Source organism: Aythya marila, assembly GCF_965140915.1.
Source record: "Aythya marila genome assembly, chromosome: 1".
NCBI classification, from domain to species: Eukaryota; Metazoa; Chordata; class Aves; order Anseriformes; family Anatidae; genus Aythya; species Aythya marila.
Window position 1 is genome coordinate 142550033 of NC_139042.1, and position 17253 is coordinate 142567285.

The 17253-nt window shown below is 38.2% G+C and overlaps 1 protein-coding gene across 17 annotated transcripts in view; it reads right to left on the bottom strand.

The window, feature by feature from the left end:
- The window catches only part of CACNA1C (calcium voltage-gated channel subunit alpha1 C), a 481405-nt gene that overhangs the window by 407485 nt on the left and 56667 nt on the right, over positions 1–17253 (bottom strand). For all 17 annotated transcript variants that reach the window (XM_082784794.1, XM_082784789.1, XM_082784786.1 and 14 more), the window contains exon 2: positions 2383–2705. In XM_082784794.1, the coding sequence (XP_082640920.1) occupies positions 2383–2705 (323 nt within the window). The remainder of the gene's footprint in view (positions 1–2382; positions 2706–17253) is intronic.

Below are 17253 nucleotides of genomic sequence, written 5' to 3' on the forward strand. Positions count from 1 at the left end.
GTTGCCAAATGTCAACAGAGTATGCATGCTTCTGGTCAGCAGACTACCATTCTCAGCAGGTTTTAGCAAGAATGAACTGGAGATCAGGATGTCCAGCAGCCTGAACTGCAAGATACAGACAAACCCCAGGCACCTGACCTCTGCTCAGATACATTCTGTATTTCACAAGTGGAAGAGCCAAAGGCTTCCAAAACCTACTGAACTACCCTGCTTAAGCCTATGAATTCTATGAGATATACAATAACAAGGAGGAAGACAACAAGTAGGATCCTTTCTAGAAGGAGATTAATTCAATATGTCATTGTGGCAATTATGGCCTGTAGTCAAATAAGAAGCCAGAACAAATAAAAGGATAATGTGACAACTACACAGACAGTCTTGGGAAATTCCAGGCAACCTCAGAGATCTGCAGATCTGGGTAGATACATTAGAGGTGAAATCAATGGGATTTCTCATGTACCTCAGGTTCGATACATAGTACTTACTGCATAAAGACCTCAATGTCCATAGGTTTTCTTTCTCTTAATTGCCTTTTGCCTACATTTTTTTTCTCCTAACAGGAATATTATCCATAAGCTTATTACTGTTTATGCATTTGTGTTTCTTTTTCATTTCTAGTCTCATTATACATTGTAAAAATACAGTGATATAAAAACTGTAAGTGCACTGCAAATCCAGCAGAATAAAAACATATTTTGCAAAGATTTACCTGTGTAATTACTTCGTTTCACTTTTTCTTACATGCAATTGTACTTTCAGGCTCTTAACACTATAATGTTTGGGTCTGAAACACCATAGAAGTGCCATTTGGTATTTAATATCTACTGTGCTTAGATTTCAGAGGTTCAGAAAATTAAGCTAAGTTTTTCTCAGTAATTTTCAGCAATTAGGAAAAGTCTGTGTACAGAATAAAATTAAATCTTATCACAGCCCTTTGATATTTTTATTTGTCATTGAAGTGCTTCATGTTTATAAATACTGTACATCCAATGAGAGGTTCTGATGAAAAAATATTTCCACCAACTCACCTAAAACCAAACAAACAAAAAAATGCAAGCGTCAGCATCTTTGGATTGCTTTAATCACATTGTTTGTCCATCCTCTTGATCTCAGCAGTGCTGTATCCTGGTTTACAACACATCATTCCCATCGTTCATTGCTGATCTTATTCATTTATCAAATGTCACTGCGCTCTTTCTCTAAAGACATGGTTACTGTCTTTAAAGACATGGGGTGCTGGCAAGTAACCCAATATTCAGCTTCATCCTGTTAGTCATCATCCATCATCTTATGCTTAAAGTATGAGAGCTATGCCAAAAGGGATGAATGGTAGCAACCTTAATCAAGGGGATTAAAAATTAGCATCAGAAGAAAGCAATAGGCAGACGGGAACTTTAAGGATATCTAACAATTGACAAGAGTATTTTTAACAAGTTGTTCTTCTGAAAAAAGATATCCATGTCAGTGAGACCTAATGTGATCATATTCTGCTTACATCTTTATAATGTCCCACCAGATCCCCAAAGGAACAATATTATCACATTGTCTTAAATGACTTTTTAAATTAGTATTTATATATTTTTTTAACATATTAACTACTGCTGAGTTCTGTACAGCCTTTCCCTGAAGTGCTTATCTACCCCTAACAATACTTTTCCATTTACTGAAGAACCCCATTAGCTTGTGATTTACTGATGATTACGGTTCAGGGTCAGTCTTGGTTTCTCTTTGGGGAGGCAGGGGAGGTATATTTTTATTTCAGTTTGTGAATTTTCTGTGAAATACAAATTCCAGCTTTTGTTGATCAGCCTTGGCTGACTAAAAAGACTTTGCTCCTTCCACACGATGAAGCCAACAGCCAAACTCTCATTGACTTTCCAGGAAAGCAGCACTGACCCTTGCCTTCTGCAGTTCTGTGTCAGTGGTTATCATCCATCATCTGTGACAGTCTGTCTCTTGATCAGCCTACTAGATCTGGCCTCATACTGCATTTGAGCATGTGGCAGGATTACTTTAGCTATTTTTCTTTTTCACTACTTTCTACTTCCCTACTTCCTAGTTTAACTGGCTTCAGATACCTCACATATCTCCCACTGATTTAAGCTTCAGGCACATGTTTTTAGAAGAGTAGAATTCAGCCCCTAACCATTATCATTTAAGCTTCTGGCAGTTTCATACACATGGGTATGGTTACAGCTTCAGTCCGAAATGTTTTTTCCCCAGCATAAATAATCTCAGTTAAAATATCAGATACTACTCATATACCTTACATTCCCAGTGGTGCCTTTCCACTTAATGTATTGATTTCCTCATACTTTTGAGTAGCACCTGACACACGCTAACAAGTTGCTGTTTTTCCAAACAAGAACATCAAAAAGGATATTTCCATTCGACGATGCTGATGCATGCCCTCCGGATGGGATTTTTCAGTGTTAAACACAGCAGTGCCCGGGGAGGACGTGTAGCTGTGGTGGTACCCTGTTTTTTCTGTTTCCCGTACTGCTGCCGTTTTCTCTGTGTGGAGCTAGCTGTGGATATTGTTGCATTGCCAGCACTACCCATCAATTTAGCTTGCCTGGCAGCATCAATTGCAGCTTGCCAGGACAGAGCTGCCCCTGGAGTAGGGATATGCTCTGGGGCAAGCCCTGCAGCTGCATTGGCATTCATGTTGGCATGAGCTGGACGGGGACTCCCATAGTTGGAACCTGTGAAAGGAGAGGAGAAAAAAATTGTGATGATTTTTTTTTTAAACCACAGAAAAGATAAAGGTGCTTTTTTGTTTGTTTTGTTTTTTAAATCATAAGTACCAGTAAAATCAAACTCTGAGGTTAAGGATAAGTATGGGTTATCTGCTTACTAGGAGCTCGCTCCTCCAATTCAAGCTCCCCATTTTAAAGAGCTACTACTGTGTAGTCATTCATCTCGCAAGTCTCCCAACAAGACCCAATGGGCACTGCTGTTCAAGTGCCTCCAACCAATACACCCTCCAGAGCTTCAACAGAAAAGAAATCGTCTCTCTTTTCATTCTTTAACCATACTTGCTGCAAGTTAGATTGTTTGAAAGCTCAAAAGGTGAGGCTAGTTCTCATCACTACCACGCAGGCATTGAACACTCTGCTATTTGGTATGTGGCAAAGAAGCCAAATGATACTCTCAAATCTATCATGAAAAACATTATGTTTTCAATATTACTTTAAGATAAAGTGAAATTTCAACAATGAAATTGTCTCTGCAAACAGTGCATATGTATAAGCCTGACTAGAAGGAACACTGAAGCAGTAACTGAAACATAAAGGCAGAGTTCACAGCTTCTATGTCCTAAAAGGATGCTGTACATATAGCTTAGACCAACCAACATACGTTTAAAGACTGGAACTGATTCCTTATCCTGAAAACTGATTTTAAGATAGCTGGACTATTGAAAAATCAATAGAGTAGCACTCACTTCAAAAGCATGTATTGACTCTTGTCATTCTTACGCTGTGACCTGGCAGCCCCATGTATTGCACCTCTTTTGGCTGAAACTGAAAAATCATATGCTTTCTCTCAATATTAATAACAGAATATATATGTCAGCTGATGTGTATGATACGTCGAAGGCCTTAACAGTGCAATAAATTAAAAGCACCTTCTCAAGCTACAGCAATTATTCCATTATTTCAGTAAAGACAGTTATTAAGCCACCTGTGCCTCTTCAATGAGAATGTTTCCCTTGCCTCTGATCAGAAGAGACTACACTTCAGAAAAGTGCACGTGGACAGGATGAATAGTAGAAAGCCAGGGAAGGAGTTAGATCACCTTTTCTTTCAAGGCAATTCAAAGTCTACTATTGACTGTGTTTGACTTTAGATTAATGTAGAAACATGGTGCCATCAGATAGATCAGACAGGGTCCTATAGACCACTGGACAAAGCAAACAGATGAATACATGACTATCTGCTTTCCTTAAACTCTTGGATGAAATATGATCAAAACCAGGGGAACAAGCACAACGCTTCAAGGTCTTGAAATAAAATAATTACCCAAGAAGAATATTTTATAGCTAGATGTGCAATGCCAAGAAATCACAGCAATGACTGCATTAGAAATGAATTAAAGCAGGTAAGATAAATATAAATAGATTGACAACCACAGTGCTACAAGAGATTTCCCTATCCAGAAAGCATGCAAGATCTTGAAGTTCATGTCACTGAATTGCAAGGAAGGAAATGATAGGGTCAGATGTTATTTTATGTCAGGCACTGCCTTGAGATTTGCAGGCTGTCAAAGTTTCACTGCATAGTGGGAAAATCGAGAGCTTGTCTCTGTCACCGAAAAGCCTCCTAGCTGCAAACCAGCCAAAGGAAGCTGGTGAATAATATGACTGATATGTGAAAGAGAAAGCTGAAAGAAGCAAGAAATGGGAAATAGTTAATTCAAAATTTCTCAGATTTTGAAACTGAAGAAAAATAGCTTTAAGAATCACACGGACTAAGCAGATTTCTTAGATGAAGCAGGCAATCAACTGGCAGACAAACTTAGTTAGTTTTCTAAGACTAAGCAAATTGTACAGAGCACTGCTCCTAGGATACATATTTTTTTTCCAGACTAGTTCCAGATGCAGTTTTCCTCTTTAGCATCCATTTGACCTTCCTAGCCTGAGGCAGGCTGGGAAGAAATAAATGGAAAATTACTCTAATTATTCTCCCAACTCCGGCTCTTCTTTAATACTAACCCATTAGAGCAGATAAGAAAGATGCCTGTATTTTCCAGTAGAAGTAAGCTTGCTGATCCATAGTCACTGTGTTCTTATCATGCTGACTAGACCATGTGGTCCTGAAAATAAACAGCTGCTGTATCTTAATGAAGAGGTTTTTGCAAGTTGGGAACGTGTTAAGCTTCTCCATTACTATTGCTTATTAGTTAGGTTTCACATGAGGATACAGGTCTATGCATTTTGACTTTGATGTGCCAGCAAAGTCAAGGATACAGCTTCTGGTGGTTTCGTTACTTTTGCTTCTACCACAGTCACTAGTCCCCTAATAAAGTGCTTTATCTCAAATTAACTTCAAAAGATGAGCCAGTAATGACAGATTTATATCAACAAATATTATAAATATTGATTACTGATAAAGATCTGTCTGTTTTATGAAGCTCAGAGGCTACAGACTATCTGTACTAAATAACTAACGGCAGTGACAAATGACTTGATCTACAGGCAGTTTAGAGAAATGGATTAAATTAAAAAGAGTGAAGCTCACACAGCTCCACAGAAAGTACATTGAAGAACTGAGCAAAATATTTTCAAGGACAGCATAGCCAAACTTGCAGGGAGAAAACACCACAAAACTGTAGTGCAGCTGTAACTTGAGAGCTGCACTTACTGGAACTGCTATTTTCATTTTGCAATGTAGCAGTTAAGATACTTCATTCTGTTTCTCCACAACAAATAAAGTTTCAGTATACCTAAATCACTTTAATCACATTTATTTATGCAGTTATGAAGCTGGAAGTTGACCAGAAATGGGAAGTGGAGATTCAACCCCCACCCAAATGGAGTAACTCACTAAGCACTGGGATATGCAACATCACCACCCTGCTAATCCCTAGCACCCTTTAGCAAGGATTTGTGCTGTTGACTGTGTCCAGCTGGTGCCCAAAACTCTTCCCTCTCATGTATTTCTGTTATGGATCATGAATTTAAATGTTTGAATATTAATTAAACAGAAAAGTCCACATGAATGAACAAATTAGATTCCAAGGTCTTTGGTATAGACTTGAATTTCTGCAAAGACTTAGAACCATTTCAAATGTCAAAGTAACAGAAATACAGCATTCAAAATCAGAATTAAGTCAGAAAAACAACAGATAGGGTTGCCATACAACAAGAAATGAACCATGTTCCACAAAATGCCTGACACTGTAAGCCTACAACTAAATAATCAAAAGGGTGCATAGTGATGACCATTAAAGCGTTTAAGTGCCATTTGCATTCTAGTAATGTACATCTGTCATGCCACCTATTAATTAACAGCAGCATTTAAAGAAATAAAAAATCTAAGCAGTGACCATTCTGAATGAGAAGTGGTAAAGTTAACGGCATGACGGAATTGCAACTTGTAAATTTGTTGAATTTATCTATTTAGCCACACATTTATTATAGATAAACTTGTGCTTAGATTAATTCTTCAAAAGAAAATACAGCAGTGCCAGTGTGGGGCTTCGCTGTTTTTCCCCTGTCCCTCCATCGCTAGAAACAGCACAATCCTAAAAATGCAAACCTCGAAACAATGATGTTGCACAATTGTGTTTTTCCACAAAGCAGAGGGAAAATGAGTACAGTAAAATAAAAAATTGGTTAAATCAATACCTTAGCTGAACACCAAGAACAATCATACACGAATTAGGAAACTGGTAACACTACAAAGATCATGTAAGGCGAACTCAAGCACACAGGGAAAATGTTTACGAGACTGAGGTAAGAGGTGCCGAACAAGGAACATGAAAAACAAAACTACCATATGTTATCGTCTGTTAATAATTCAAAGAACATGGAAAACATTGATCCATTAACCAATGGAGACAGAGAGCATTCAAGAGATGATGTCAATAAAGCTTAAGTGTTATATGTCCTTTTTGCATCAATTTTCACTAAAGAAAAAAAAAAACGACTGCTCAAGTGCTGGTGACTAGCACAATAATTTTCAAAATGAAACAGGTATAATTTCCAACTGTAAAGGGAAAGAATAAGTTTAGAAAGTGCTTAGATAAGTAGGATGCTAGCTGAAAGCCTGTACATTAGGTACAGCATCCTAAAATATTTAAGAAGATTTCTGAAATAATCTCAAAGCGCTTAGCTGCAGTTTTCATCTCAGAGTACAGGAGAGATCTGAGAAATGGTAAACGTCAACCCAATTTGAAAAAAAACAGTGGGGAAGGAGCAGGAGTGTATATTCAGTTGAGCTTCGGTATCCAGAAATAAATAATACAGATTAAGTAAAAATTGTTAGCAAGTTCCTGAAGGACAAGGAAAAAAAAAAAAAAAAAAAAAAAAAAAAAAAACAGCAGACATGCATCTGTCATGAATACACATCATGAATACACATTAATTTTCACATTGCGTAAAAGGAAACTAACTCCTTCCACAACAGTGCAACAGAATTCACGGGCATGACAGAAGCAGCAGTTGCCACGTCTCATGACTTAATTAATACTTTCATAAGCTCTTGTATAACAATTTGACAAGGATGCTAGGAACATATGAATAAGAAAAAAAGAAATGCTACAGTACAAGTACAATGACCATACAGTGGGTTCCTGAGAACAGTTACGAATGGTACATAGTCTAATTTAGAGGATGTCATATGGAGATACGCAAATGCCTGCCCTGGATCTAATCCTGTTCAATGTCTTCATTAATGATCTGGATGATGAAATAGTGAATAGTGTTATTAAATGTGTATGTAACTGTGAAGCTGGGAGGTACAGCAAATACACAGAAGGACAGAATTTGAATTCAAAATAAGCTTCATGAATTGGAGAGTCTTAAAAATAGCATAGAGTTCAGCAGGGAAAAACTTAGTGCATTTAAGTGAAATGAATCATCTACCCAAATTACTTTCAGAAGGGCCTTGGGGGTTATAGCGGTTGCCCAACAGAACAGGAGTTGATACTGTCATACTGCTTTCCCACCACAAAATGCAAACATCTCAGCGTAGTACATATAAGCAGGTATACAATCTATGCAACACAAGTGATCCTTCTCTTCCTATGCTCAGCATTGGCAGGGCATCAGCTGAAATTTGGTGGGCAGCTTCAGGTTCTACACTTCAGGAAGGATGTGACTCAGTTCAGGCTGTCTAGAAGAGAGCAATGAGATCAACCAAAGATCAACCAAAATATGAACTCTAAGGCAAAGCGACAGAAATGAGAATGCCAGAACTTGGACTGATGGAGAAGAGGACCTGGTAAGTTAAATATTATATATAATACACATAGGTATGAAAATACTTTTAAAAGCATATATATGTTGTTTCAAAAAACAGAAGGAGAATAATCTACCACTATACTCACAGTGAGTTTTCTTGCTTAAGAAGCAATGGCTTTTACAATGAGAAAAAAAAAATAAATAAGAATATACATTAGGAAAAAAATTACTAACAATAGTAACAATACCATCTATGTATGATCTCCTGGATTGCTGGTAGTACCTCCCACACTCTAGGTCTTTTAAACCAGGCCAGCCATTCCTCTGGCATCACATACATGAGTCAAGATTTGTAGTGAGTAGTCATTTCTCCTGTTAGACTTACACAAATTTGACTGAAGAAGGGCCTTTGCACAGAAATTTAGAGGTAGAACCCTGGAACTTCATTTCTTTGGTTTTAAGACCACACTCTGCAAACATATGTTTCTAAAATTCTTTCAGCATATCAGGACAATAACTAGCCATACATAAAGCTTAAAATCCTAGAGTGAAACCCAACTTATTTGTATGAAAAAATAGCCTTTTCCAGAAAATTAAATCATTAAACTGTCTATTGACTTTCCTTAAAATTTCAAAATCTCAACTCGTTGATGCAAGAAGACACACACACACACAATTCAATGCTCCTAAAGGATGATCTGGATATTTTGCCTTCTTTGCCACTGGAAGAACAAAAAGAGAGAGAGAGAGAGAACACCTTTGGAAGTAATTTTCAAGTAGCAATAGCAAATACAGTAAAAGCTGAATTGCAATTTTAACTATGGCTCTTGCTACAACAGACTTTATAATATATACATACACTTTTAAACATCATGTCAGACTAAAATTCTGCATGTAGTAGTTAGCCCAGATAAGAGAGTTAAAGAATTTTTGCTGTAAATTGTTTTGGAGTTTCAGAACACACACAAAGGATACATGATTTAAGACAGTTCATTCACTGTATTTGAGACTAAACATTTTTTAAAATCTAAACAAAAGATCTTATTCAAGAACCATACTTCATTTGCAACTAGATCTTTGTTTTCCTTTATCTCCCCCCTCCAAACTGAGCTTTCTTTTTGCTGCACACCATTAATGTAAAAAAGATGCTGTGAGCTACCAGCAGTGTGAAAAAACAAGTCCATCTCAATGAAAAGAGCAAGTGCACAAGCTTCTTTCACATCAAGTAATGAATGCTTCTAGGTTAAATATTTACACTTGGAAAATTAACTGGGGATTCTGCACGGTAAATTTTTATAGCTTTGCCAACTTTATTTAGATTATGAATTTTCTAAGAAAGGGACAGACGTTTATTCTACATTGGTAAAACATCCAGCACAATGGATTCCCAGGTTGGGAATAAGCAATAATAATTCTATCAATGTCAGATTAATTTTAGGACAACTCTTCCCTCCAAGTTCACCCCATATACATTTTTTCCATGTGAACATATCTCGTTTCACTAGAGTTTATTGGAAACCCTCTGCCCTCCTGATAAGATCTTTCCTCCATATGCACTCTCTTAGACATGCAAAAGATCTGGGCACTGGAACAGAGATTTCTGTGATTTGCCCTCCAAGCACTGTGAGCTCCAAGATTACTCTAATGCAGATGTGTGTGCACAATGACCCAACTGTTCCTTCTAGTATACAGCTTGTTTGCACTAGGAAATAATTAACTCAGGTGAGGCCCAGGAGAGCCCAGAGCACAGTATTCTTTGACACCACTGTAATCATCAGGCCTTTATGCAGCCAGTTGTGCTATCTGGACAATACCCACCACTCTGAAAGAGGCTGGACAGACTTGAACAAAATCTAACAGATTTGAATGGAAGTATTTTGAGAGCCAAGCTCAGCCTTGTAAGATAAATATATGCCTAGTAAAACTGATCAGACACTTGCAAGGCTCTTCCAGTATCATTTCCCTGTATGATACAATTTGCCATCTTGTGATAAGAAAAGGATGGAGAAAACACAGAAACAAGAATAGTGTTAATTAAAGGATATGATCTTTCATACTCCAGCACAACCATAGTATTTTTTCCACGAGTACAAAACAGTGTATTTTTAGTTTTTAATTACAACTTCTATCCACATTTAAAAGAGGCAATCTATGCCTAATGATTAAACAATGAACAATTATTGCTACAAAAAAATCAGTAATTTATTCAGCAGAACAATGACCTGAAATAATATTTATTGTCTGTCAGTCACAGAATCACCTAGGTTGGAAGAGACCTCCAAGATCACCTAGTCCAGCCTCTGACCTAACACTAACAAGTCCTCCACTAAACCATATCACTAAGCTCTACATCTAAACATCTTTTGAAGACTTCCAGGGATGGTGACTCAACCACTTCCCTGGACAGCCCATTCCAATGCCTAACAACCCTTTCAGTAAATAAGTTTTTTCTAATATCTAAATGCTCATATGGTGCTCCTATGGGAAGGCCCATGCCCCCTGTTGCTGGGTGTTTGAGGAGCCAGCCTGTTCCCCGCATCGTTGCGGTGCCAATGATACTGCCTGTATCTGTCTGTGGGCTGGGCGCTAGAGGTCCTTTGGGCACTGGTGTCTCTTGTGCCGCTGGTGCTATCCCTCCGCCCATGACACCTCTCCTTCTGGTCAGGTGCATTCCTTCTTGGTGCTTCACTGGACTGCATGGCTGTCCTTTCACACCAAGGAGGCCTGCAGCTCACCTTGCTCTTCTAGTCTCCTTCCTGCCACACAAGCTGGCAGTCAGAGGGCCAAGATGCTCAGAGAATGGTGGGCTGGCTGCAGGGGGCCTGTTTTATAGGGCCCAGGGCAGTGGTGGCCACTGTGATCTCAGCAAGCCTCTGTGATGGAGTGGCCCACGCAGTCAGTATGCTTCATTTGAAAAGTGAGCCTTTCACAGAATCACAGAATTTCTAGGCTGGAAGAGACCTCAAGATTATCGAGTCCAACCTCTGACCTAACACTAACAGTCCCCACTAAACCATATCCCTAAGCTCTACATCTAAACGTCTTTTAAAGACCTCCAGGGATGGTGACTACACCACTTCCCTGGGCAGCCTGTTCCAATGTCTAACAACCCTTGCGGTAAAGTTTTTCCTAACATCCAACCTAAACCTCCCCTGGCGCAACTTAAGCCCATTCCCCCTCGTCCTGTCACCAGGCACGTGGGAGAACAGACCAACCCCCACCTCACTACAGCCTCCTTTGAGGTACCTATAGAGAGCGATAAGGTCGCCCCTGAGCCTCCTTTTCTCCAGGCTGAACAAGCCCAGCTCCCTCAGCTGCTCCTCGTAGGACTTGTTCTCCAGGCCCCTCACCAGCTTCGTCACCCTTCTCTGCACCCACTCAAGCACCTCGATGTCCTTCTTGTAGCGAGGGGCCCAAAACTGAACACAGTACTCGAGGTGCGGCCTCACCAGAGCCGAGTACAGGGGGACGATCACCTCCTTAGCCCTGCTGGCCACACTGTTCCTGATACAAGCCAGGATGCTGTTGGCCTTCTTGGCCACCTGAGCACACTGCTGGCTCATATTCAGCCAGCTTTAATATTCATATGAATATGAATATTCGGCTTTAATACACATGAGCTCAAAACCCCATGGTAGGATGTTCAAACATGAAGTAGGCAGAACCATCACCAGTCTTCCATTACTTACTTCAAAGAAAGCAATCATTAGGTTGGAAAACACCTTCAAGATTATCAAGTCCAACCACCAACCTGACCCATCAAATCCCATCACTAAACTACATCCGTTAGTGCCATGCCTACATGTCTTTAAATACCTCCAGGGATGGGGACCCCACCACTTCCCTGAGCAGCCCATTCCAATGCCTGCCTGACCATCCACCCTCTCTGTGAAGAAATCCTTCCTAATGTCCAACTTAACCCTTTTTTGTTTGTTTGCTTGCTTTTGTGTGTTTTTGTTTTGTTTTTTTTTTTTTCCTGAAATGAGACATGATCCTGTACTTGTTGTAAAAATTTTTGTTTGTTTTTTACTGACAATTTTTTTTTGCTTATTTGTTTTAACAGCTCAGTCAACTATATCAAATAATAGAATCCCCCTCATCCCCCCTGCTAACTATCAGGACAATAACAAGCTATCATTTGATTTCACCACACAAGTGTCCCTTCCTTTAATTCTCTAGTTTTATCTTTCTGTTCTGAAAGAAAACCAAAGCAACAGTCTCTTTTTCTTCCTTCACTAAAGAGACACCTTGTCAAATTTTGCTCAGAATAATCTAGAAAGCCACAAGTTTGAAAACTTTTAGCACTCATAAAAATCCATCTAGCTTCTTCTTTGCTCTTCTGTGACTGGATTCAAAGAGCATGAAAAGAATCAGAAGCAAGGGCCCTTTTTTAGGAGGAGGAAGAGGAAAAAAAAAAAAAGCAAGGAGCCTACTAAATGTTAAGCTACATTTTCTACACCAAGGCAAGTGTCTAATATGAAGTCTGATAATTGATATAGATATCAAGAGAAACAGAGAAGTCCATAGAATAATTCAACTGGTTAAAAAATTCTAATTGAAGATAATTTTATTGGTAGGGGAAGGTCAATTTTCTTTGAAGGACTTCCACTTTCTTGTAGCTTTTAAGCTATAGTATACAAAATGCAAAGAAACCCACAAATAATCCTTTTTAGTTTCCTGATGCACACTTCTGGTGGAACCTAGATTAAGTTCTCAGAAATCAGTCCAGGGAAAATTTTCTTTTCCTTCAACCGTAGCTCACTCGTGAAACTAAAAAATAGCAATGGAAGACCAGTGACATAAAAATCCTTTTTTTTTTTTTTTTCTTTTAGACTAATACCGGTTTTGTATTCATCTCAAACAAGTCTGAGCGAACCAATTAGCTACATGTTTGAAGGAATGGCGAGCAGGAACTTTTACACAAAACTGGAGTTCTGCTGTGATAATGCAATCTCCCACAGAATGCAAAACGCAAAGGCATTTCTAACACTAGATGGAATATAATTTAAAAGCCATGTTCTTCACTTATAGCAGTTATATAGTACCTATCAGCACAAAACCTGTGCTAAAACATACATACAATGTCATGGTAAATTTCTTGGAATGGCATACTATTTGGACAAACTTTAGGCACAGTTCCTCAAATAGGGGCATCAGAGTGAGCTTTCTTGCTTAAATGCCTCTTTTTGCACCATTCATCCAAAATAAAGCTACCACCATGAAAGATGTTGAGATCAAGTACATCTTCAGTAAAAATTTCCTTGACATCAGTAAAATTCCTCTGGAGATTAACTGTAACTCAGTAGAGTGGATTCTTCTGACAAACTTGTCAGCTTAACTGCTCATCATTTTCTTATTGGTGAATAATGATTACTCTTCACTTAGCAAGTAATCTAAATATAACTGTTTTAAAAAGAAAGAAGATTCTCATAGGTTTAAAATAGCTTTTACTGTATTAGATGGCATCCAAATTCTTTGTCTGAGAACACACAGTGGGGTAGCAATCAATACAGAAAACTGTTAATGTGATTTGCCTCACCCCACCCAAACCATTGGAAAAAAAGAGATCTTGTCTAAGCTCCCTCTGGGGTCAGTGCAGAGGACCATTCCTTCCACCCTTAAGACAGATGTCTGAAGTATAAGTGAAACCAGCCTCTGGAAGTACCAATCTTCTCATGTTGTACACAACTAATTGAAAATATAATTTTAATTGCACATCAAATTTAAGTGGATAAAATGAGATGAAATGACTCCCACATGTGTGGGGAGTTATACGCATGCACATGTGCTTGTGCATAAGGTACAGAGCAACTCTATTGTTGCTTTTCTGCAAAAGAGTATGCTAAATGTTGTTTTTATTATGGCTCAAAACATGTAACAGAGTCTGGAAAACACAAATATGTGACATCTAAATAATTCAAAGCCTGCTGTTTCAATGATTCTTCATCCTAGAAAAATCAATCTCAGTTCTTTATAAACTGATACCATTCTCGGTCCCAAAATAGCAGTCTCTTCCCAGTTGCATCAGGTAGATGACTGCTAAAAAATACACGTATAACCACAAAAAATAGGCCTATATAAAGATGTCTAAGCTATGAAGTATGAATTTCAATAAAGACCCAAATAAATAAATAAATAAAAGACAAACACTTTCACATACAGAACTAAATGGAGATCAGCCCTGATAAACCACACACAGTGCAAATTCTTCTGGCTTTTCAGGTTGAGATTTTTACTTCCTCTTGTTGTTTATGGGGTCAGTATTCAGATGTGTAAAACCAAACAGCAGTCAGAGCTCGTTGGAAAGGACTTAGCAAGTATGTAAAAGAAGAGCACATGTCTGACCTTCCTTTACATGGGAAGTACTCCCTGCCAGCCCTCTCTCCCAATGGTAAAACCTACATTAGGAAGCCATTCATCCACAATATCATACAACAACTTGGGCTAAAAGGGTCCTCTGAAGGCCATCTGGTCCACGCCCTTCCTCCTTTTTTGCCACCTCATCTGAAGTGGGCAGGTTTTGTTGGCCCCTGTGACAACCCATGACCGTACATTGCACTAGTACTGTTTCTGAGTCTGTGAGAAGGTTTGCAAGGGCTGAGAACACAGCAACCACCTGAACCAAAGGTACATGAATGAGCAAAGATTCATAATATGAATGATACTGACAAAGGACTCGTAATATGAATTATCATAAGATAATATGGTACATACGATTGTGTCAAAGTATTTCTCTCCCAAAATAAAAGATAGGATCAATCCTTCTTGTATTCCTGTTTTATCCAGCTACCCAGTTTTCAAATTCACTTTCTATTCAGTGCCATATATGTTGTCCTCTCAGAGAATATGGCTAGCTTCTCATTCTACCCACATTTCCTCACAAAACATACATAGTTTTAACATCTCTTACTCTTCTGGTAGCTACTGAATCAGATTGCTTTCTCCATAAAGCTGATGGCATTAACTTTGAAAGGAAGGATCCTAAGCATCATTAACTTTGTAGACCAAATAAACTTTCAGATATATTCCTCTTGGGTAAAGTAAGTTTGGTCTAAGTTTTGAGAAATGATTTTAGAAGTCTCAGGTATTGGGCATAAAACTTAAGAGAATAGTATATAACTAATTTTCATAGGTACCTACAACACTATACTTTGTGAAACAGAGACATCTGTAAATTATATCATTAGCACCCACACAAAACAGAGTCCCCTAAAAACTATTTGTTGCTCTTTGGAAAGGCAAAGTTTAGAATTTATTTTAAGCTTCATTTACCTAATTTTAGACTATGTACGCAATATCCTAATAAATTAAAGATGCACTCACTTCTTGAAATACAGTCAGTTACAAAGGAAAATATGTTAAAAGATATTTCAAGTGTCAAAACCGACTTTGATTTCATCTGTTAATCTTAGCATTCTAACAATCACATTGTGCTATTTTTAAAATGTGCTTTTTTCCCTGCTGCTTAAAGTAAGACCAAACACCAGAAAAAAGCAACTGTAGAGGAAAGTTTTGAAACCAACCATACAAAAAGTTCTACCAAATCCACAATATTAAGCAAGTGAAAATAGACACTTTTTTCCCCAATTAATGTAAATTTTTAAATTTACATTAATTTAAATTTTAAATTATTTTTAAATAATTTTATAAAAACAAGAGTGTTTCAACAGGAGAGCTTTTTATATTGGCAGCACTAAGGTGCTAGAAAGAGATCATGAAAAAAAAAAAAGACAAAATGTGAACTGAAGGAAAATATGCTGCCTCTGTCACATCATCTTATTTCCCTTCTTTCACTGCATCTCAGGAGGATGCTCCATGTGCAATGGACTTGGCAAACAAGAAAAAAAAAATAAAAAAGCCCTTTCGCCCTTTCGCTTGGGAGCCTACATTACAACAAGTCTACAGAAAATTACTAACTGCACAATTACAAACTATGATATATAACAACGGAAAACAATGTCTTGTTTCAATTTCAGGGTGACAGTGAAAGGCGATTTGAAAAAACACACTTTTATTCAAAGTTGGAGTTTGTGATCTAGAGGCATTTCAGCATTAACAGATTTATAGCCACATTTTTATAGTCACTTAGAAAATAATTTTATTGAATTGTTTGGGTATCTAAAGCAGCATTTTCCATCTCTAGCATACAAACATTCCTCTACCATTCCTTTTTATTTACTGGTATCCTCTCAGAGAATGTTCCAAGTCTGAATACTAAGCATGTGCAATATCCAGATGCAAAAACAAGCACTCGACTTGCTCGGCTAGTCAAGAGCATTCCCAAGCTAAATAAGGCACTAAATCAGAAAGTTGCAACTGCAGAGAGGAGAAAAAAAGAAAAAAGAAAAAAAGGAAAATCAGCAAGACACTCTTTATATGCACCTTTATGAGAAAAAAACAGCATCTGACTTGCATCTTACGTTTAACATTAAGATGTAACACTGAAATAATTCTTATGTCACTGGCTGTCTATACAAACATTGTTAACCAGCTTCTCTTTGACCTTGCCTCCCATAGATGCAGACAAATGTTTGAGACTGGCTTCATAGATTCTTTCTAAAAATAAGAAATCCCACTTACATAAAAGCAGATCATTATTAAATTTACACGTACCAGACCAAAGGTGGCAAAAGCAGATGTACACTGAGTTGGTAGAACCCTCGTTTAGAAGTCAGCAGGCAATATTTCTGCACTGCCACAGAGGTAGGGCTGCAATCACTGCTCCAGCTCCCTCTTTCTGACAGTTCTCAGATCATGCTGAACGGGATGAAAGCTAAAGCTTTTGCATCCCTTTCTTGGGGCGCTCCACATTTCGTAGGAACAACATCACAAAAAAGGCAAGAAATTTCACACAAGCCATTCACTCTGATAATATCTGAACACTGGTTATGAGATTGTTCAGTTTTACCACTCATCAGTAAAAAAAAAAAAAAAAAAAAAAAAATCCAGCCTGTTTACCAAGGGATAGGCATCTCTCATAACCTCATAACCTCTGGAATTTGGCATCAGTATTGTGCCCTCCCTGTTCAGAGACAGAGTTTGCATGCGAGTCCTTTCTCCTCTTTCCTTTGCAAAACTCCTCTTTCATGACTGCTTTGGCCTGAGAGCTGGCTTATTGGCTCTAAGTGATGATCAGAGAGAGCCAACACACAGACAACATGGACTCCACTGAGTTTCACCCTACGTGAGAGCCTAAAAGTCCAGGTAATGGGACTGTACAGAGCCAGAGCATTACTGTGGAACACGGCAGTACAGCCTCCAGTTCTGGAATCCATGCCTCAAACAGAAGAATACAGTAATTTAAAGAACTCAGAAAAAAAAGACATACAAGAATGTTTAGACTGGGA